Source organism: Rhinolophus ferrumequinum, chromosome 12, assembly GCF_004115265.2.
Source record: "Rhinolophus ferrumequinum isolate MPI-CBG mRhiFer1 chromosome 12, mRhiFer1_v1.p, whole genome shotgun sequence".
Taxonomy (NCBI): domain Eukaryota; kingdom Metazoa; phylum Chordata; class Mammalia; order Chiroptera; family Rhinolophidae; genus Rhinolophus; species Rhinolophus ferrumequinum.
The window spans coordinates 40280897-40304972 of NC_046295.1; the positions used below are offsets into that span (position 1 = coordinate 40280897).

A 24076-nucleotide genomic window follows, 5' to 3' on the forward strand; every position below is an offset into this window, starting at 1 on the left:
TAACTGTGTATGATTGCATATATAACTGCATGGAAATGTTTTTATTTTTAAATGACTCATTGCAAATTGAAAACAAAAACTTTGACTTGTTTTGTTTCTGGGACTACTTGCCCCAGAAGGATTTTCAGTTTCAATTTTCAAAGGTATTTAGTAGGATCTTTTAAAAGCTATAAATGAATTCTTTATTTATTATACAACTCTGACCATTTATGTGCCACTCTGTGAGACAAACTGGTAATATGCAAGTATTGCTAGGCTATGCAAAATCAATCTTATTTAAAACACACACACACACACACACACACACATACTTCCAGGAAATCAAATAGTTGGAGGATCTAATAACAATTAGACAGCATCACTTAGAGATAAACATACTCAGATGTCCTCGAAAACAACTGCTTTCAAAGAGCAGCCACCAGTAAAAAGTATTTGGCAAGGAGAAAGGATGGGGATCCGAGATTTTCCCCTAAATACCCTTCCTGTGGTATGCAAATCAGGATCAGGATTGTCTATCTCACCCTCACCCTTGACCTATCTATTTTCATCACCAGAACTCAGGACGCCTCTCGCAGAGGTGTGTAGAAGCCAAAAGTAGAAGCAATAGCTCACCTCCCGGACTTTCTCAATGGCATTGGTGAAGATGTAAATGATAACAAGCCATTCTTGCATGCTGGGCTGACGCTGCATCTCCACCAACACAGTGAAAGTGAACAGCATGAGGAATGCCAAATATGCCATCTGTGAGGGGGACACACATTCCCTGGACATGAGTGACAGTCATAATGGAGGAGGCCAAGCACACTCAGACCCAGATGAGCAGAAATACACGCAAACTTCGACGTGAAAACACGAAAATGCAACCAGGACCATCTTCTAATTATTGATGACCTAATATTGAGGAAAACACAAGAATCCACAGTTTTCTGTTCTAGGATTAAGTGGCTCAAATGCATAGGAAGAGGTCACTGTCTCACCTTGTTAGCTCCTGACCAGAATTTCCAGAACACTGCTAATTCCAACATGGGCACTTCCCGGATAACAGCAAGCCAAGAGAGAATCACACACTTTCCCTCCATTTAAACAGAAAAAATGTGTGCCAAGCACGCCAAATGAGTAGCCTCAGTAGGTGCTTATATTCAAATGTAATAAATCATGGCATTAACTACTGCTGGGAGTTTTATTTCATGCTGATTAAAATACTCTGGTTAGTGGGAAAGTGTTATCCAACTTATGTGAGTCCTTGTAACTAAAGACTGTTGATATTTTTATTCTCAGTGCTCAGCACTCAGCCTGACACATGGTAGACATTCAAGAAAGGTATATTTAATTGCTAACTGTGTATATTAAATCTAGATTTCCAAACTTGTCAAAGGATTAAAACAGTAAACACACACACATATGTATACATGGTGATAATAGCTTTGTAATCTTTTCTAACACTTTCACCTTCTTAAGATATATTCCCAGAAGTAGAATAGCTGAGCACACAAATTTAAAACTGACACATATTACTAAATTGCCCACAAGAAAGGCTTTACCAATTTCCATGATCACCAACAATGCATGAGATGGTACAGCCTTTTAAATAACCTCAGATGCTAGCTGATCAATACTTGTATTAAAAATCCCCAATCAACAGAGAGAAAAATGGGTATGGGTGTGTGTGCGTTCATTTTCATTAGAAGTAGATATTTTAACTTGGAACCCTATTTCTCATATCTTTTTGAGCTCTACCTAAGTTTTATCAGTCTTCTAAGTTTAGTTCTACATACAGAATGGATGAAACCACTTCTGACTATACAATAGGATGTTATATACAATAGGTGGTATTTCAGGTAGGCATACTAGGTAATACTGCCTATGAGTTAAAGAGCTATAGTAGAGAAGCATGTAAGAAAGTTAAGGTGAAGTCCATTAATTCTATACTTCCCTAGGTCTATGTCCAAAGTCTGAGTATGTTTGATGACTTCTTAGGGACATAAGTTAATAAATTTGTTCTATCAAGGAGTCATTTTTTACATTTTTGTCATTGGTTTCATAGCATTGAGACACTGCATAAAACACTGTAGATATTGATGGTACTTCTTCTGACTCTTTGTATTTCTTTCCAGTTTTTAAGAAAAGATCCAAAAGTGTTTACATTGTTGCTTTTTTTATCATAACATTTATAATAAGACATTGTTTCAATAAAGCACACACTCTGTAACCTAGCAAAGTGATTGCCAAGACTAAAATGCCTGTGTTCACCATCTGTTATGGTGGAAAGATCTGGCTGGGTTATTTGTTCTATTTGTTAACAATTTTTGTTGTTATTATGTTTGCTTAGTGTTGCTCCTGTCTCTAAGAGTTTGCAAGCTAGAAATTTCTAAGGAAAGACATACTTAACTACTCTTTTCCCAATGACATGGCTATGGTTAAAATTCTTTCAGTTACTAGGATATTTTGGCGCATATTCACAAAAATGGTGAAACTTCATCATTTGAAAAGAGATTTGATTTTTGAAAACAGATGAAAGTCATTCAGAACTTTGTACTTATTTAATAAATATATGAAATAAGTGTGTGGTTGGGTAAGTAAATATTTTAAAATATAACACATTCAGATAATTCTTTTTAGTCACAATTCAAATGTTTTGGAAATACATAATCTTGTCCATGAGCAATTTAGCTACAGCTGAACATTAGAAAAATAATGCTATTAAATAAACATGAAAAGCACTCAATACATTTAACGTACAGTTCATGCTTTCTCTGTATCCCTATATCCATAACGGGTTTAGTATTTGTTCATACAGTTCAACTTGTACAATTTTTATTGTCCTTTATAACGTATTTATCAGCATATACACTGAAGACAAAAACCAAACACTTGTTTTTTTTGCCTCTATTATACATTATTGCTACAAAGAAAAAAGCGACTAAACTGCTGATATTTTTGCCCAAGATGGGGAAAAGAATCCATCTCTGTCACTTAATTCGACAATCCTGGTAATTTTATTATGCCAAAAAGCTTCAAATGCTCAGTCCCAGCTTGCTAATGGGAAGCACTTAAGAAAGAAGAAAACGCTCATTCTTTCACTCCCAATGTAGGAGAGATCTTTACTTGCCTCCCTCCAATCTTCTTTCTTACCTCCTTTGTCATTCATCCCATTTTTTTACTGCAATTCTACATTTTATCACAAGGTGGCAAATCAGGTATATCATTATCAACATTATCAATCATCAGCTATTAACTATCATGAATTGTTGCTATGAAACCAACCGTATAAAACCAAAACTTGACAATTGGAGCGCTGTAGAACTCATAGACTTTCCTGGTCAATGGAAGGCTTTGGGGACCACTCTTTAAAACAAAGTGCTGATTTTCATCTTGTTTCTCATCAGGGCCCCTTTCCATATCACAGTCTTTCTGTAAAATAAACAAATAATCATGTATTGTCAGGGGCTTAACTAAAATATTGACATTTACAAATATCAAAAAATATAATAAATATATATAGTAAATATATTAGAAATTAGTTGGGCAGCCACCATTCCAAATTATAATCTTATTCTTGAATGGAAAGAAAATAATATGTATTATATAAATCTTTGACCAGGTAAGGAGCACAAGGTATTTCTGAAATGCAAGCTGAATCTCTAATAATCAAACCTAGTTAAACTAAGAGTAGTTCCAAGGATTTTAAAATGGTCCCTGTCCCTGTTCTGTTCAATCTCTTTTATCACTAATTTGGAATCTAAAGATATTCATAAAATCCCTGTAAGATCAATAACCAATCTCCATAATGCAGGAGGACAGAATGGAAATCCATTGATGATACATCTTTTCCAATCCATAGGAAGTTAGGCACAGTGTTAGTTTTAGGATTCTGGCTTTGATAGCTTCTCCATTCATTTGTAGCAGAGATTCTTTACCTGAAGTTCATGGACTCTGAGCTCTGGAGTCCTTGAGTCTCCTGCAACTATATGCAAGTATTTGCATTGTACATGGATTTTTCTAGGGAAAGCATCAAATCTCTGATCGGTTTCTCAGAAAAGTTATATGTCAGCCTAAAGGGATTAACCCTTTGTAGGTGATAAGTAAGGAATAGCTGTGTGACAGAGAAGTAGTTGTGTGAATGTGAGTACAGGTGCCCATACAGAAGAGCCTTTAAAAAGAAGGGAAAAAATAATTGGAAAGAAAAGAAAAAAGCACTTCTATAGCCTGATTGTTTTTGAAAAGAGAGAACTTAGGAATGTTCTTAGGAATGAAAAAGAAGTAAAAGAGATTTCACCCTACTTTATAGAGTTTTGTGTTTTTAACTTTTAAACAGGAAAAGAGTTGTTTTTGTGAGTTTTTAAAAAGTGAATAAAAGGAATGTTCTCTGATGCCTCTCATACCGGTACATTTCTTCAACCTATCCACAAAAGATCTCTCTCTAGTGTCAGACCCGCATGATTAGCAAGATTTTTCAAGCCAAGAAATAAATCAAGTTTTGTTCATTGTCCATATAATTGCAGGAAAATATAATTTTTGAGGCCTCAGGCATCTAGATGGGTTCTCTCGGTGTCTAATGTGAATATCATTCATGTCACTTTGGGCAGTAGAAGTGACATTATAACTTAGAGGCATAGGAACTGAGCTGGTTCCTGACAGGTTTGAACCTGCCGAGAGTTAAAATGGCTTTGAACTGATTAGAAAAGTCATCTTTTACCATGATTTTAATGACATCAATCCCACTACAGAAAGAATTCAGAAAGCAGTTTAAGTAATAACCTTGTCATTAAATAACTTCCCTTACTATTTTTTCTAAGAGCGTTTCATTAGGTCTTGAATTACTCTTGGCATTTCGGTATGGGTTATAAAGTACTAATTGAGCCTATCTCTGAGTTGAATTCAAAAACTGCCAAGATGAAGATAGCATGGGAATATAAATTCAGGTTCAGGCCTTTTTTTTTCCCTTAGAAGAAGGTAAACACAAAAATATTTTTCTTAGCTTTTATTTTACTCTATCTCTATCTCTCTGTCTCTCTCTTTCCTTCCTTCCTTTGTTCCTTCCTTCCTCCCTTCCTTCCTTTCTCCTCTCCCTTCTCTTTTTCTCTCTCAACTAGGAATCTGATATAAGGAGACACACAGAATAAAATTATAACTACAGCAATCAGCTCTACTACAATTCCTGCCTATTTTTTATTGCATTACAGTCATCTTTCCCACTTAATAGTGCTCTGACTAAATAGATTATTATTCAACTTTTTTCAGGGCCTGGTGGCTCAGGTGGTTGGAGCACCGTGCTCCTAATGCTGAGGTCGCTGGTTCAATTCCCACATGGGCCATTGAGCTGCGCCCTCTACAGCTAAGGTTGTGAACAACAGCTCTCCCTGGAGCTGGGCTGCCATGAGCAGCTGGAGGTTGGCGTGAGTGGCCAGCAGCGGGCGTGACCGACTGCCTCAGCCAGGGGGACCAACTGCCTCAGCCAGGGGGAGCACAAGGCTCATAATACCAGCATGGGCCAAGGAGCTGTGTCCTACACAACTAAACTGAGAAACAACAGCTTGAATCGGAGTGGGGGGGGAGGCGGAACAAAGGGGGAAAAAATATCTTTTAATTGTGATTTATCAACATGTCTAATACTAAGCTCACTTTTCCCCTTCCAAACCTGTTCTTTTTCTAGTCATCATTATGTCCTTTCAAGATGGCCTTGTTTTAACCATCAGCATCTCAATCATATTTGCTATCTCCCTCTCATCCATGTCTCATGTTTAAGCCCTATTTGACTATTTGCTTAAAATCTGTCTTTTCCTTTCAGTGCCCATTGTTACTAACCCTGAATAAAATCCTTATTACTTCTTACCTGGATAGTTACACTAGCTTATTCTCTCCCTGCTTCCAGCCAGTCTTCTTGCTACATCATCGAGTACACTAGAAGCAGAATAATTTTCCTAATGGTCAGATCATGTTGCTATTCTAGTCATACATGTTCACTGGCTCACCATTAGCTATAGAACATAAACCATATTCCTTCATAAGTTATACAAGAGTCTCCATGATCTAGTCTCACTCTACTTTCCCAGCCACACCTGCAAATATTCTCTCCTTGTCCCCTGTCCCCCATAACCTGGACTCTAGCTAAACCATACAACTTACAATGCTTAACATAAGCCTTGCATTTCCTGCCTGTCTTCCCTCCCACTGAAATGCTAGTTCCTCTTCTCCATATCTTCAAATCACAGTTCAAACACCACCTCATTTATGAAGCTGTCTCCAGTCCCTAATCCTTACCTCCTGACCCCGCAGTGAGAAAAGTCTTTTTCTTCCCCTAGTGTATCCATTCTGCCATCTTACAATAATTTGTTCCTAAGAAAGCTCATGTCATCAAAAGTCATGCTTTTGAGGTTAGCAGCTAGAAAGACTTAAACGTCTCATGGAAATTTATTTTGCTTGCCTATGGAACTTTCAGGCTTAGAAAAGGGAAAGAGGGAAGGAAGGAGGGAGAAAGGAAAGGATGGAAGAAGAAAGGAACATATACATACCCAAACAGGAATAACAGTCAAAATTTAACTTATCTGGCTGGGGCATTAACCAATCAGAATGGATGCTCAACCAATCAAAACAGACTCCCACCATAAAAACAAATTTATAATTGATAATTTTTCATTTAATAGTTATCAAATATTTTAAAATATTATAACAAACATCACATAAGTGCAAAAGCACATCAGACAAGATGCTAGCTAAAATGCCTCATTAAAGTATTAAGTACCAGATAAGATGTTTACTTCCAGTAAACGACAATTTTATAAGCAATGATTCAAGTTGAGACATAAAAAGTAAATCATATATCCACAGACAGCATACTGGAGACTCTCCAGTAAAGATGAGCTATAAGAGAAGTAATGGAAGTTACCCATGAAAGAGTATACACCTGGGAACTCAACTAAAACTATTCAGTCACTGAATATAACAAATAAAAAAAAAAATTGGGGAGTAGTGAAGATCAATACAAATTCTAAATCTGCATTATTATAATTAGATTTTTAAGGATATGAGACATTCCTCATTGCAGCTTTAATCTATTTATTCTACTAGTCACAAAGCAACATGAAAAGTTAAGCAGCTGTCAAAGTATAATAAAGTGTTTAATTTTGGGTTTGAGGCAGAAATGGGATCTTTTGCTTAATCATCTATGGCGGTTAAGTAGCTCTGTCATACATGCTATAGATCATACTATAATGTGATTAAGACTGTTAAATAAATTGTTAAACAAATAAACTTTATGTATGTGTATATTTGTACACAGTCAATGCCATGAAAACTCAGTTTACTATAATATTGCACTAACCATACAAGGATTTTCTTTGGCACTGTTGGGGTTCTGGTCACCATTATACCACGTAAACTGGAAGTCCTGGGATTGGGGAACATGCGACATCTCTGCTTTGCTTTTAAATTCCAATGTCAAAATGGTGGGTGGTAAAAGAATACTTATGATGATCTTTAAAAGAACACAAAGCAAAATCAGTAGTAGGGATTACACAAGCACAAGTACTATTCAAATAACAAAATTAAGATTGTAGTGTATAGAAAATGTCAGACCCATCACCAATTCAGCTGATACTCTGATTCTTCACATACTTTTAACTCAACAATTCCAATTCTAGAAGTGTCTCCCTCAAAAATACTCATGAACGCAAGCACATGTGGATAGTGATGTTCGTTGTAGGTTTATTTGTAATAGAAAAAAAAAACAGGTATGAACCTAAATGTCTGCCTTTAGAGGGATAGCTGGTATGAGACAAACTAACTTACAACCTAGCTGGGAGTACTATACAACCATTAGAAACACAAAAGCAATTTTGAATATTATGAAAAAGTATCTAAATTACATTGTTAAATGAAAAAGAGCAAGTTATAGAACAATATAGTGTGATCCCATTTTTGTAAAAAAAGAAAATTAAAAAATATTCATACACATATATGCATTGAAAAATTTTAAATATGTATATGGTAGCCCCCACCCCACCATCTATCATTTCACTTTCCATGGTTTCAGTTACCCATGATCTACCATGGTCCAAAAATATTAAATGGAAAATTCCAGAAATAAACAATTCATAACTTTTAAATTGTGGGCTATTCTGAGTAGTGTGATGAAATCTCACAACATCCCATTCTGCCCCCCTGGGGACATGAATCATTCCTTCGTCCAGTGTATCCAACACTGTAATGTACTACCCTCCTGTTAAAATTTAGTAGACATCTTAGTTATCAGATCAACTATCTCAGTATCCCAGTGCTTGTTTTCAAGTAACCCTTATTTTACTTAATAAAGGCCCCAAAGTACAAGAATAGTGATGCTGACCATTTAGATATGCCAAAGAGAAGCTGTAAAGTGCTTCCTTTAAGTGAAAAGGGGAGTACAGTACAATAAGATATTTTGAGAGGGAGACCACGTTCACATAATTTTTATTATAGTATATTGTTATAATTGTTCTACTTTATTATTAATTATTGTTGTTAATCTATTATTGTGCCTAATTTATAAATTAAAAATTATCGTTAAGTATGTATATATAGGAAAAAACATAGTATACATAGGGTTCGGTACTATCTGAGGTTTCAGGCATCCACTAGGGGTCTTGGACCGTAATCCCTGTGGATAAGGGGGGACTACTGTACCATTCTGTTATTTATCCCTAGGGGCAGAGCAGTGAGAAATATTACATTTCAAGGAGCATGTTACTATAATAATTCTTTAAAGCCATTAAGTAGATATTATCACATAAACATTAAAATTCATTCATGTTATAAAATCAAGAATACGAAAACAGGGCGGCTGGATGGCTCAGTTGGTTAGAGCGCAAGCTCTGAACAACAGGGTTGCCAGTTCAATTCCCACATGGGCCAGTGAGCTGCGCCCTCCACAACCAGATTGAAGACAACGAGCCACCACTGAGCTTCCATTGGGTCGGTGGGATGCGCCCCCTGCAACTAAAGATTGAAAACAGAGACTGGACTTGGAGCTGAGCTGCGCCCTCCACAACTAGATTGAAGGACAACGACTTGACTTGGAGCTGATTGGCCCTGGAGAAACACACTTTTCCCCAATATTCCCCAATTTAAAAAAATAAAGAAAATGTTTCCTTGTCATTTAAAAATATATATATGTATATAAAAACATACCAAGTGTCACCTTTTGTTAGATCCACTCCCATCCTACACAAATATTTTCTGCCAATAAAACTCAGAAAATGTATATATCCAGACATCCATAATGTTCTCATTACATTGCTATCATTCATTAATTTATAGTCTATTCAAAAAAATTTTTATGTTCAACTTCCATGGCCTTACAAGGTAAATTAAAGAGTTTAGAAAATTTACTAAATGTTGTGAAAACCAACTTACTGAACACCACCTCTTTCTAGCTAAAATTAGGTCTTAGTAATTCTCGGATTCAGTGAGTAAAATGAAGGATTAACCTTGACTTTATACCATTCATTATCAAAAAAATTGAAGTCAATCCTTGTCAACATTCATTTTTTTCATGCTGAAATTACCTTTTGTTGTTTTGTTTTAAAGCTTGATCTCCTGTGAAGGTCTTCTGGACTTTCTCCAGTTCTGATAGGGATCTATTTGTGTGTCATTTTCTTTTCAGATGTAAAACTCAAAATGCATGCAATTTTCTAGATCTGGAAACATCATAGTTACCAGGCACAACAATAATATCACACTAATTCCTAACCCACTTCCTAAAAAGGCTCCACATTCTGTTGCCCATGTCCATTGCAACAATTGGTTTGAGAAGCACTATTCAGTGTTATCAATATCCCTTTTCCAAAGGCTAGGTTGGAGCCTACTACCCTAAAAGCATTTAAACGAGTTTTCCTCTTACATAACCCTACAAGGGCTTCCTCCAGTCTTCATCCACTTGGAACTAGTCTAACCAGGACATCTCACAATTATTTGCAAATGTGTTCCCAAAACTCACAAGGTAAGCACTGATGAATTAGGATCTGGGTCCGGAGAACAGTATGGTTCACTGAAGCTCAGAAATTTTAAGTAGTTATTAAGGTTTTTTGTCAACTCACTATGTTTTGGGGCAAAACATTTAGTTTTGTTTCACTCAAGTGAAGTTTGTTGACATAAGCTATATTAAGCAAAAAGTTATTAAGTTCTTAGTAAGAAGGATTTCTAGTAAACTAAAGTATGTACAGGACACAGCCATGTGGAAAATTATTTCTCATATTTCCAGCTATCTATACCCCATCTCACTCTCTGAACATTTAAAAGAGGTTATTGTTAGAGCTTGTGTAGGTGGACCCATTCACATCTCTGCTCCATCATTTCCAAGTCTGAAGTCGAAACAGATGAAAGGAGAACTTCTTCTAGAAACAATTGTTGTTTCTCTGATATTTTCAAAGAGGAATCTATGTGGAATAATTTTTGATTGACTTTTCTTTTATTTCTGCAGTCTCAGTGGAATGAAAATGTGCAAGCTCTTTTATATATTTTTATCTTATATATTTTATTTGTGTTTCTATAGTGTGTCCACCATAAATATATTTTTAAGAAAGTCGTCCTATTTGGAACACATCATATTTTAAGAACTCTAGGAAAAATAAAATTAAAATATAAAATATAGTCTTACATAGCTCTTAACGCTTATGCTTTATCCCATCTTATTCAGTTTCATGAGCACATGTATGTATTTCTTAAGCTTAACCACAACCTAAAGCCTTAGGGTTAGACTTGATGTCAAAAGTCAAATGTCTTTAGTCGTTAACTAAATTACTCTCAATTATTCAAGATGAGAGATGAAGCTAAAGTGTAATGGAATAGAGGAATTTGGAGATACTGGTGTGAACAAATATATTTGAGGGCAGCTTTATTTTATTTATTTATTTATTTATTTATTTATTTATTTATTTATTTATTTATTTTTAAGGAGGGGAGCAGCTCACAGTGGCCCATGCAGGGATCGAACCAGCAACCTTGGTGTTATCAGCACCACGCTCTAACCAACTGAGCTAACCGGTTACCCCTTGAGGGAAGCTTTATAAAACCACAATTTATTCCCTGAAACATCACACTGAATGAGCAGAATAACAGAAATTGCTAATTTTATTTAGTTTATTATTAGTTAATATTCTTAAACTGAACAAAATTACACTAAAAAGTCTCATTTACTTTTGTCATAATTATCAGAGGCAACAGAGTTTACTACTAATGAAATATTGCATATGTTTGTATATGTTTCTAACATCTTCTAACCACCTTCATATGAATATGCCTTTGTGATGAACAAACCTGGTACAATTACCCTCATCTTTTAAAAAAGAAACTGTGGTAGTAGGGGATAAGGTAGTTGTGAGATTCCGTTGGAAAGCTCCCAGCTCACCTGTGAGAATCAAAGATACTAACTGATTTCCTGAAGATACTTTTCTGGAACAAGGAATAAATGAACTCTAAGCGTACAGATCTTCAGACTAAACTAATATCTATAAAGCAAGTAAAGGTACCTTTAACCAAGAGTTTTTCCTCATTTTCAGGCGCCCCATCCACATATCTGTCAGTAGCATTTGGGTACAAGTATGTGAAACAAAGGGCCGCAATCCTCCAGACACAGCCAGTTTCAAACAGGTAGAATTGCTCCAGTTCTTGAGTTCATAGGTCAACAGCTTCATGGCCATTCTCTCATTCTGTTTGAATGCCCTCTCCAACACATCCAGGGCAAGCTGGCCAAACTGTCTGTAAGGACACAGTGGGGACCAATGAAAACAAAAGCAGGTGAGAGACCCAGAAACATTGAAAAAGATTAGATAGGAGATGTAGGAAAGACCAGTACAAAAGCAAGAACAGCAAGTTAATAATGTCAGTCTGGAGAAGCTATTTTAAAGGGATTGTTGCTCGGGATATGGATTGTTCTCCCTTTCCTGAAGGAACAGAACGAGAGGGCTTACACTATAGCATATAGAATTTGGTTTACACCCAGAGTGCCTGAGCTATTTGTGGGGAAAAGCTACTCCACACCACAAAACAGGCTATACATAGCTTGGTTTGGGGCTCCCTGATAAGACCTAAAGAAGAATTTTTTTGACAGAAAATAATGTTCAAAAGTGACTAGCAATTAAGAAAATTTGTGGGACTACTGTTTTTTTTTTAAGGTTTTACAAAATGCATAGATGACTTAAGTAAGAAACCAGACCTGGAGCTATTTCCTGTGAGTTCTTTTCCTCCAAAAAGTAGATGCTGTCATTGTCTTGAATTTTGTGGATCAAAATTATAAATTAGTTTCTATTAACTCTAGTTTCCCTTCTTTCCTCAATACTTTAACAATTAATGAAAAAGCAAAAACATTTCTAACTTTTCTATCTTCCACCATCACGCTCAGGTTCTTTAATACATAATACATTTACTTGTTTTTCTGCCTGAGAGATACTTAAAGTAAACCACAAGTTTTAATTTAACTTAGTATCAAAGAGTTGGAGAGTTGGGAGAGACTCAAAATCATTAACTGAACATTTCAGAGTGAGGAAACTAAAGTCCCAAAATCTGATCAGCTGACTTCCCCAATAAACAGCAGGGCAAGGACTAGAACCCAAGTCTCCTGACTTGAAGGCCACCTCTCTTCCTTTCATTTCACAAAGCTCCTTAAAATACCTAAAGATCCTTATTTGTAGGAGTCCATGAAATATACAACAAAAGGTCCACTCATCTTCCAAGTTCTACGGTGAGGGAGATGAAAGTGCCTAGCTATTCTGAGAACTGTCAATGTTTAATATGAAGTGAAGAAAGAACTCCTACTTTGAGTAATTTTTCAACTCTTCGGAGGCATCATCCACCATGTTGCTCTCCTTAGCTTCACGGGCCATGGCTCGGTAGAGTATAAAAGCAATCACTGCTTTAACCGTGGCCTCCTCTCCATGCTGCCAAAAGAACATGGCCATCTTCTGCCTTTTCATTAGCACAGCCCAAACCAGCAGGTCATTGTAAGGGTAAATAAAGCCCATAGACTCAGGGTCATCAGCTATATTTTGTTCTTTCGATTTCTTCCTTGATTTATGAAGGACTGCAGTCTTCTCCTGTTAGAAAATAAAATAAGAATGGGTTTCCAAACACTGAGATACACGCTGTCTACCTAATGAAACACATCAGGTACCCTAGAACTATTTTTTAAATCACTGAAAAGAGATGAAAATAATAAGAGCACTTTATAAACCAGAAACCAAAAATTTATCCTTTTAAGGTAATCTATTTCTTATTGCAACTAATAGTTCCAGGGTCCCTAAGGTGAGATAGTTTAAGTTCATTTAGCACAACTCAAGACACTACACTTTTGGAACAGAGTCACTAAATAACTATATGGCAGCTTTTAATTTCCCAAGCAAATGGATTGAAATAATATTGGATAAATGAGAACTATTAAAAAACTCTAATTTCACCTTACAAATAGATTCATTATCTTCCCCTTAGGGAAATGTTACCAGTATTGCCAACATGCATCCAAATAGATTGGTTTTAAGTTTCCTTTATTCTGAATACATTCCTCTAGTGATGGTAATAATGGAATACTATTAACCACCCTGTACAGCTCATCTTAAAGGCTACTCTTCTAACCACCTCCATCTTCTTCTGTATCACTGTGGATGTGTCTCTACTTCAAAGCTCAACATACTGCACTATGGTTATTACTTTGGGGAGGGTGGGACCATTTCTCAGTCATCATTACATTTTCCCCAACCTACCTGCATCCCAAATTCAACCAAGCACCCAACATAATGCCTGGCAAATAATAAGATTTAATAATTATTATTTTTAATTAAAAGGGAGTAATAGCAAGAATTGTAATAAGTTCCCTCTATTTCTATAAATAAAGGGAATTTGTATTCATTGGTGATGATGAAGGGTAATTTTATAAAATATGTTTTCATTCTAGGAGCTATGGAAAGAAAACCTCTTTCAGCCAACATAGGAACCATTAATGAGAACTCGAGCAAAAGCATTCATCCCCAAAGAAAAGTGGGATCGAGGTAGTATGGGAAGAGAGGGAATATCGATATCGTACACAAGCGGGCACACACACATTATACTGTCATACGGTGACATTATGCTAAAATTAACTTCAAAGAAGGCATCAAAGGGAAAAAAATAAGATGCAAAGGAAGTAGTCACGTCCAATTAGCCTCAGGGAGAGGGGCAGGAGGGCTCAGTGTTGGGTTAACAATTACATTTTAGTGGCATTCCAAGGACTGCTTTCCTGTGTCACCATCTGGACGTGGTGGCAGTAGGAACAAGGAAGGTAGGCTGAAGTGCCAGCCCCGACAGTCATGTAGTTCCCAGTGCTCTGTCCTGGGCCTTTGCTCAACATTTAAAGGACAGCTGTGTTATGTTTTGTATTTGCGCCATCTGTTTATACTTGTAAAGGGTCCCTCAATTTGTACCACCTTTTCTCCAATTTCAAATGAAGACGTCGTCTCAGAATGAAGGGACAATTTTAGTTTGAAATCTAAAAGGAAGTAACAGTACCTTGACTTTGTAAGGCTGTGCAGTTCTAATGAACTGGGAGTGCAACGTGCTTTCCGTAGATTCTTTTCTATTTCCCGAAGCACATCTCTGGTGAAGAGGGGGCTGGGAATAACTCTGAGCAAAGCTGGTCACTCTCTGGCATATGTTATTTTATTTTTAAAATAAAACAAAAAGAGAAAAAGATTATAGTGGTAACAATTAACATTTTATTTCTAGACAGTAATAAAAACCAAATATAATATTGTGTGTTACCAAATATCCAATGGTTCTCTCTTATCCATGATTAGTAATCATTAATCAGAGATTAATTACTCCCTCACCCAAAAAGAGTGATCTCCTCAATCTCATGATTTCCTTCTTATGAAGTACACTGTTATTTCCTAACATCTTAGAAAACATGCTCTTTTGTTCCGTATTATAAACTTGCATTCCTTCTCTATGTGGAAATTCCATTAGAATCAATGGATGTTCTATACCTGGAACAAGCTCCAAATAGGCAATAAAGATACACAGTTCTGATAAGAAAAAGTTCCCATTCCCAAACAGCTCCAAGGGGAAGTTAGAAAGTTTTGGAATTTCTCCACACGTTATACAATATCGCCAGGGGAATTCCAGCGGCTAGGTCCAACAACATAATTCATTGCTCATCAGCATGAAATTTTTGTCAATGAAAAAAAAAGAAGTATTATAAAGGGACTGACATAAAAATTAATGATACAAACCACAGGCTTTGAACTATTTCATTTGTTTTTAGTTTCTGTTTTATGGCTATAAATTAGACATAAAAGTGACAGGGTCAAGGTTTTTTAAAGATACTCAATTACCATTGCAATGCAGAACTAATAGTATGATTAATAATAATCATAATGGCTATTATTAACAGTTACTCTATACCTTCTATGAAAAACCCAGAATAGGGGTTTTTCAGATATTGCTTTATTTAGTACTTTTGATGAATTTATGAAAGGAGTATTATTATTATTCCCACTTCATAGATGAGGAAACTGACACAGGACATGAGGGGTAGAGAGAGGTCAAATTTCTTGCTGAAGATTGCACAGCTACTAATGAGCAAAATGAAGATTCAGTTCCATATTTCTCTGACTCCAAACCATGTATTTGTAACTGCTATGGTCTAATTTACTAGGACTTGTACTAGTAAATAAACCCTGTACTCCTTCACTAGCAAATAATCAGAACTGGGTAATTTCCTACAAATATCTAGAAAGGCCACTAGGGAACTTGCCTGGCATGCTCCCCTCTGAGTTGCACCAAGGCCACAGTCAGTCCCTGTACCTGCCACTGGTCACCTTACAGCAAGGTGTATTTTGTTTAAATGAAGGAGCTGATACTGCAAGTATTTGAAATTTCAATAAAGCACATTTGCTCTGTGAGATGTGGGTTTCTTTTTGTTTTATTTTTTTCATTTCCTAAGCCAAGTTGGGTTTCACTTCACCTAATTCTTTATAAATAAAGGTCAAAAGTAGCTTGATATTCTGGACTCCTCATGTGATCTTACCCCAAACTACCTTTCCAGTCTTATCCTTTCACAACTTTTTGGCACTTCTCCAGTGACAGAGATCTCCTTGTCACTGCAAAAATATACCCTGATGTCCACAGTGCTGTGCCTTCCGTTGTCCTGCTCTTCTATCAAGCCAAAATGCCCAAAACTACCGTTTCTAACACTTCCATTATCCTCTAATAAGAACTAATCCCTTTAGCTTACTGTTTTGTAAGGGAAATTTTAAGAAACAAGCAATGTTTTCTCTGCTATCACCTAACCAGTCTAATTTTACATTCCTAGATTTTTCAAAACTATGTGGGAAAATAAATACATACTATATGTATTTTTAAGTACACTCTGCATACATCTTCCCATACAATCCCTACACAGTTATCCAAAGTGCGTCATCTTCAGACTATGAACTACTATGAGTTTATAGATCTGATCCTATTAAGCTTTAGACTTCTGTATTTTCAAAAGAGAAAGAAAGAAAAGGAAAGAACTCATCATCTCGCCTCTAACTTTTCTCACATTAATTCTGTGTAAATATAGCACATATTATATGATGTTTTGTATTATTGCCAGTTATTCATAAATATGTTTCCGCTACAAGTTTCTAAACTCCCGGCCAGTAAGCCAGCACCTAGCACAGGACCTTACATATAGCAGATACTGAATAGATGTCAATAAACAGAATGTCCATTTTAGAACCAATCCCATCTGAACTTCCCAAGCCATTTTTTTAAAGTATTATTTACACTACTTCTTAATTTTATTAGGGTACTTTTCAATTGTGCTACCTTCTGTTTTCTGTAGAGGCTGCTGTAGAAGGCTCTGAAACTTTTTCTAGTGTAGCTGCTGCGATACGCTCCACCAATGAGGTATTCTACTACCAATCCAATATCAATCAGTGTTATTCTGTAGCCTGACAGAAAGGTATGCTGAAACAAAAACATGTAATCAATTGTAACTTTCAGTTCTCTTTTTCTCTCTCTTTTGCCATGACATTAGAACATAACCAAATCAACTGCAAAGACATGTATTCATACTTTTCAATCTCTTTACAAACTGATCAAATAATATGACCAGCTATTGATACGATCTGCTTTTTCAAATGGGGATGGATACTTAGCCTTAACATAGTTTTAGTTTCATAGACATTGAATGTCTGCTCATATCTGCTCATTCATTCTCTTTTTCTTCTCTCTCTCATGCATACATACACTTTACAATAAAATACATTTAAATTTGGTATAAAAGATGGTTTTTAACTGGAAATGACATAACTACTATAAACAGAAGTAAAATTACTGAAAGGTATACTGAATGTGTGTGATCCAAAATTAACATTGGGTTAAACCTTCAGCTTCTCTCTTTATTAAAATGTTTATAACACATTGCATTGTGTTGACCATGTCATACTCAAAACAAGAATATGGAAGTAGAACAAATACAGATAAGGAACACGGAATGGCAGAACAAAATGAGGCATTAAAACATGACGCTACGCCAAGGTTGGTAGGAGAGCTGAGCAGCAGACATTCAAGTACATGGATCTTAATCTAAATGAAAATTATTTTGACCCCTTAAAGCCCACCTTACTACCTCTTCAAAACTGTTAGTTCTGAACTGCAATTCACAGGACATTTTTAAAGACATACACAGTGCTGAACAAGATCTCTGAAAGGAACAGATTATGAATAATGTTCAAAAGCTTTGAACAAGAAATAAGGTGATACACATATGTATATGTAAATGATTTCATTTCTTTTTCACATTCATAATTTACTGTTTAACAGGAACACCAAAAATTATGCTTATTTGCTGCTAGTTATGAGCATATTTAACCTATTTCATTCCTTATTCCTCAGTTTACTGTGACAGAATTAGAGTTTAAGGATATACTATAAGGAAAATCATTTTGATCTAGAACAAGTCAATGCAAACTAAATGCACATCATCATGGAGACTTGGGCTTACTGCTAATTTGCCAGCTAAATGTCTTCTTCTAAATGTCACTCTGGCTCTCCTACCAAGTCAACATAACCAAGAAAGCCCACACTCACTTCATCAAGGTACCAGACTTCTGAAAAATGAAGGAAGAACTATTAAAAAAAGGTGCTATGGATGGATTTTAATCATGGTGACAAATAAAAGGCACTCCCAGTTTACTGTGGATATGAATAAAAGTTCTTGGTAATTAAAAGAGAAGGGATTGAGGCATAAAAATCCATTAAAGTTGGGAAGTTTTGGTCAGTAATGGGACAGATTATTTTAAGTATGACTTAACTCAAGATGCAATGAGAATACAACGACCAAAATATGAGGAAGTGTACACAGCAATGGGATTCATCCTGGTTCCCTAGCACAATGCTTAGACGCACAGAAGAAGTGAGAGTCCCCAGCCATCACTAATAGTGAAAGCAATAATAACAAAAATAATGGAGATCCATATTAGTTCTCCAATAAAGAGAACAGAACTAGGAAATGTCTTTATTTTCAACAGGTATCATTATCATCATTGGCAATACTGTTGTATCATGTTGAGCCAAAGTTCTGATTAGAAGTTTTGTATGTCTCTAATTCATATTTTATAAGAGAAAAAACAATTCCTAGCTAATGTCACTAACTTGGTGGATCGAATCTCTAAGAACACAAAGCGAATTAAAGGACAAAAATACAAAAGTGCAGTTCGGTGATGAAATTGTTCCGTCACTGATAAAGAGCATAGGTCATTCACCAAGACGTCCAAATCTACATTTTACAAAGCAAATCTGGTGACACCTCCATCACAAAGTTAAGGCAATACACAAAGACATTTGCACACCTTCATAATTAGGTTACCTGTTTTACATCTCGGACTAGATGATGCAAGAGCATATTAGTAGGTCCTTGTTTCTGTAATAAAGAATAAAAGGAAGAATTTTAATTACCTTTTAATTACCATGTGCTTGGGGAGAAAGACTTTATTTCAGAATGCATAAATAATCCATAATATTAAATTTTTTTTTCAACATCTTTAGTAATGAAGCTTAAGCCAAATTAATTGCAGGGAAGGTGTTCCTCAAGAGAAGATGTAATTAGATTGAAATACTTTTAAAAGCAAGATATCTATAGGTAGATAGTGAGGATTTAATTAACTTGTCATAAGAGGCAGAAATAAATTTTAACTAATTTATAACTATCCTTTATCATATATAAATCACACAATTACGAATTCCACACACAATTACATCAACAAATATTTATCGAACACTTATTATGTTCAATCAAGCTTCTGAGGGAGTCAATGAAGATCATAAGTACTTTCTTTGCAGAGTTTCTACAGTGTAATAGAAGAGAGTGGGTACTTATATAAAAAAAAAATAACCAACAATATGAAGATGGATGTGCTCAAAAGAGTTGCAAATAATTTGTAAGGAGAGATCACTGTGAACCGAAGTATTCAAGAAGACAGGACTTGAACAGGGCTTTGAAGAAAGGCTACAATTCAAAAGGACAAAGAAGGACATTTCAAGAAGGGTACGTGGCTTAAGCAATTGGTGTTTTTTAAATGACTAAGCCAGTCTAGTTTCCATAAAGGGTTGTCATAGGAACATTTCAGGAACAGAATTTAACAGTGGTTTAAGCCTTAGGTTAAGATACTTTCAATAACTCAATAATACTAATGTGTTCTCATTTACATCTGTGGCATTAATTATGATCTTACTACAATATTTTCTTAAGTTACTTTACACTTCTATTCTGTGTAATTAATAATGGGAAATACAAAAATGTCCATACGATAAAATGGAATTGGTAAGAATGTTTCTCCTTTGGTTGAAAAATCTGTCTCTCTATAAGCTATCTTTGTACACGAACATTCAAGAAGCCTTGAACATTCAAGCTAAATCTTAAGGTAAAGGTGACTGATAAAATGTTTCAGTACTCACTGTATTATAGAGCTCTTCCAGTCGAGAGATGGTAAGAAAGCGATGGAGGTTCACTCCATATTCTATTAAGAGCTTCACAAAATCTACCCGATCCATCACTAAAGCATCGTACATTGCTTGTTCCAGTGAGCCTGGCTTCAGAGGGTAAAATAAACCAAAGATACAGGGTCAATTAAGAAAACAGAAATAATTAAAGTATTATGTGTATTTGAATTCAAAACCACACAGACACAATAAATATAAAATAAAAATCTTACTAAGAAATGTTCGCGACCTGAGTGAAGAAATAACAAAAAGTGAACTTGAAGACATAAAGGACATCTTGAATAAATTTGTTCTTGCTTGGGAAGATTGACTATTGTAAATATTTCAATCCTTCCCAAACTAATGTACAGGTTTAATGCATTTCTAATAAAAATCCAATGCTTCTTTTTCTTTCTTTTCTTTTCTTTTTGGTAACTTGGCATGTTTCCATTTAAACTACACCTGGCTTCTGGGTATAAATGGCAAATTAAACAAACTTACCTACTTTTACTCTTGCCTAAAACTCCATTAAAACTATATAGTAAAGGGATTTTATTTTTTTTAAAAGAAATGAATCCTCAAGAATAAGGAAGTCAAGAGTGCAACATTTTGGAAGTTGGAAAGCAGGTAGTCAAGTGGTAATTGACGTAGCAGACTCCAGAAAGCCAGAAAGTGCAAGTCCCCAGAAACTGAAACTGGAAAAAGTCAAAAACCAAATAAATCTATGACACAGAATTCTGGCAGTATCAGGATGAAATAAAAGCACACATGCTGAATTCCTAACGTTGGGACCTTTCCAATCATCTTCTCCCATCTAACTCCCATAACACTAGCAACAAGGCTTTTACCTTGCGGCAGAGATTGGAGGATTCTTTTCTGGTATTACGATTTGTATAAGAGAAAAGACATAAATATGCTGACATCTCAGATTCCCCAACAAATGGCAGGTAGATCACTCCACTGTGAAGCTCACACCTACAAGTTCAGAACTTCCAATGTGCTTTCTATTCTCCATACTTAAACAAAAAGTCCAGAACAAATAGCCACAAAACAGCAACTAGGAGGTATCAGACAATGCAGGAAGAAGAAAATTTCAAAAGAATTATCATTAATATTCTCAAAAATAAAGGAATATATTTGTATTCAGGATGCTATTTTAAAACAACAACAACAACAAAAAAAGACAATCAAAGAATAAATTTGCTTGCAGAAATTAATAGTATACTACCAGAAACAAAAAGCTACCTGCAAGGCATGAAAATTAAAGTTGAGGAAATCCACCAAAGAAACGATATAGAAGATAACAGGAATAAGATAAGATTAGAGGAGGGATCTATGGTCCAACATTTCAGTAAAGGGATATTCCAGAAAGAGAACAGAAAAAACAAGGGAGGAAGTTCCCCAGAATGGAAACACATGATTGCCAAATTGAAAGCATGTGTCTAGCATAATGGATATAAAGACTCAAAACAACTCTGAATCTCAGAACACTCCATAAAGGAAAGATTATTTTAAACTTCTGGGTGGTGGGGGGGAGGGGATGGTCACAAACAAAGGATCAGAAAACAGAAAGATTTTTACTTCTCAGCAGGAATGCTGGGTTCTGGAAGCTAAACATTCAAAATTCTCTAAGAGAAATTACTTCCAATCTTAAAACATATTCAAACACGTAAATCCTCAAAATTTTTACCTCCCATCCTACCTTTCTCAGGAAATTACTGAAGGATGCACACCATCAAAATAAAGAAGTAAACCAAGAAAGAGGAATACAGGGAACACAGAAAACAGGCACTCTTACACAGGAGGAAATCCCTAAAATGATGCAGGACGACAGTCCAGCACCAGGAATAGCACGCAACCAGCCCAGATTACAGCAGTGAGGACTACCGACAGAAATGTTGAAAGGTCTCTAAAACTGATGATTCAGAAAACGGCACTATGACTTATTTTTAGAAATATAGAGATTTATAAATTCCAGAACAGTCAAAAAAAAAATTGTCGCAAGTACTTGGCTCTTGGGATTAACAGAGCAAAGAACTACTGTTTTTTAAGTAGCCTTTTAGTACTATTTGATGTTTTAAACAATGTGCATGTATTAGTTTGACCCCAAAATAATACACCTGTGGTGTGGTCACAACTGTAATTTTTAAAAATGAAAAGTTAATAGTAATTATCATTATCACTATAGATAACCTTTCTTCTCTCTGTTTTTTCAATTTTCACTAATTTTTATTATGAGCATTTATTACATTTTAATGCAAAAAATAAGATAAACTTTAAGTTTCAAACAACAATATAAAAAAAATCTGTCCATTCAAAAAAAAGAAAAAGCTTTCCATTCTGTCTTTCCCCCAATTTCCTTTGTTAGCTTCAATTGGGCTGCAGAGCCAGAGGGGAAAAAATGTTTTCAGTCAAAGTATATGAGAGAAATGTCTTTGAGATCCCTGGGTACCCGGCTGCAGAGATGGTACCCCACACCCCTCCCAATCCAATGTATCTCTCCTCCAACTTTCTCTTTTGCCCATCCCTAACAAACCAACACAAAAAATACTTTTTTTCCAAATAACTTCGTTTCATTATACCTTCCAATGTTGTCCGTGTATTAGGATATGTTTCTTGGCAATGTCCATTCTGTCCAAGCATTGCCAGATTTAATTGTTCAGATGCTGATAAATTTGTGCCTAGGGTAAAAGAAAGGAATGATCATATAATTTACTTAAAACATCAACATATAAATATACACAAAATGTCACTGGAATGTGACAAGAGGAAGTGGGAAGCAGTTGTAACCCTATTCAGACACTCACCTTTCAGCAAAGCTGTTAGGATGGCTAAATCAAGGTCTTGCAGCTCCTCAGAGTCAGTCTCAAATATGGTAATCTATAACAGTTGAAAACAAAAGCCATACATTTGGGGCACTAGCAAAGAAAGGCTTTCAAGAGTACCCACAAAAAATTCCCTCGAGCTCATGAATTGAGGAAAACAAACTTCATTAACATCAAAAATGACAAAGTTAAAAATTTTTTGTTTTTCAGTTATTGAAGAAAAAAAAATTTAGTAGGGTAATGGAGAGTTGTGGGCATACAAGGGGAGAAAATTACCTAAAAAAATTCCATGTATCGCAGAAGAAACATATATGAAAGAACATGGCTACATTAATGTACTACGCACATGCTATAATGGAAAGAAACTCAGTATGAACTCCTCATGTAAAGACAATCATTCCTCATTTTGAAGGAGTTGCCAAATGAGATCCTTCTGTTCCCCTAACCTTAGAAACTAAGACTGTCGCTTTTTAATGAGAAATGTATCCTCAAGGATTTGTCATAAATAAGTGAGGCAATTATAACGCACTCAGTGAGCAAGAAGAATAGACAGCACAGACTGTCATCACAATGTCAAAGTGTCCAATGCATCAAACTTTTTTATTTAAAAAAATGAAGCTGATTTTTTAAGACAAATAAGGACATTACTTATGATTATAAAAGGTCCCCTGCTATTAATGAATGTATCTCAGTCTTTCCAAATGAAAGTATATTTTATATAATAGAGGGAGCTGTTCAACAAAAAGGAGCCTAGACTGGCAAATTCTAGCCCCAGACATCCCACTAACTAGTTAGCCTTGGGTAGATCCCTTATGGCCACTGAATCTCAGGTTCCTCACCCACAAAATGAGAAGGACCCTAATCTCTAAGTTCCCACAAAGATAGCAAAACCCTGCTTCTACAATTCACACATGGGTTCCCTCCACTAACAGCCCTTGTATGTGCATCAATAAAAATCCACCTTCAATAGTACAGGAACTGAGAACCTAATTCCTGTAATGTGCAAACCCTTAGCTGCCTTCTCTAGTTCCCTCTTGATCATTACACAGCTTATTAGTAACTCTCCTGATGATAGGAAGAGGCAAATATAAGGACAATCTCTTTAACATGTCCTTTTCTTAACTTACTGATCATTGTGGGAAATATAAAATGTAGTAGACCATGTATAAGATTTCGAATCTGAGCTCAAGGTTCAGTTCTAACATTTCATAACTGCATGAAACTGAGTAAATCACTTAAATTTTCTTGACTTCAGCTTCATTATCTCTGAAAAGGAAATAATC

The 24076-nt window shown here is 35.6% G+C and overlaps 1 protein-coding gene across 1 annotated transcript in view; it reads right to left on the minus strand.

Annotated features, from left to right (window-relative positions):
• The window catches only part of TRPM6 (transient receptor potential cation channel subfamily M member 6), a 121538-nt gene that overhangs the window by 54194 nt on the left and 43268 nt on the right, over window positions 1-24076 (minus strand). The window contains 12 exon segments of the mRNA XM_033123710.1: window positions 613-741; window positions 3265-3411; window positions 7322-7474; window positions 11502-11730; window positions 12787-13064; window positions 14509-14643; window positions 16813-16953; window positions 18857-18910; window positions 19945-20079; window positions 22551-22605; window positions 22607-22649; window positions 22776-22848. Of these exon segments, the coding sequence (XP_032979601.1) occupies window positions 613-741; window positions 3265-3411; window positions 7322-7474; window positions 11502-11730; window positions 12787-13064; window positions 14509-14643; window positions 16813-16953; window positions 18857-18910; window positions 19945-20079; window positions 22551-22605; window positions 22607-22649; window positions 22776-22848 (1572 nt within the window).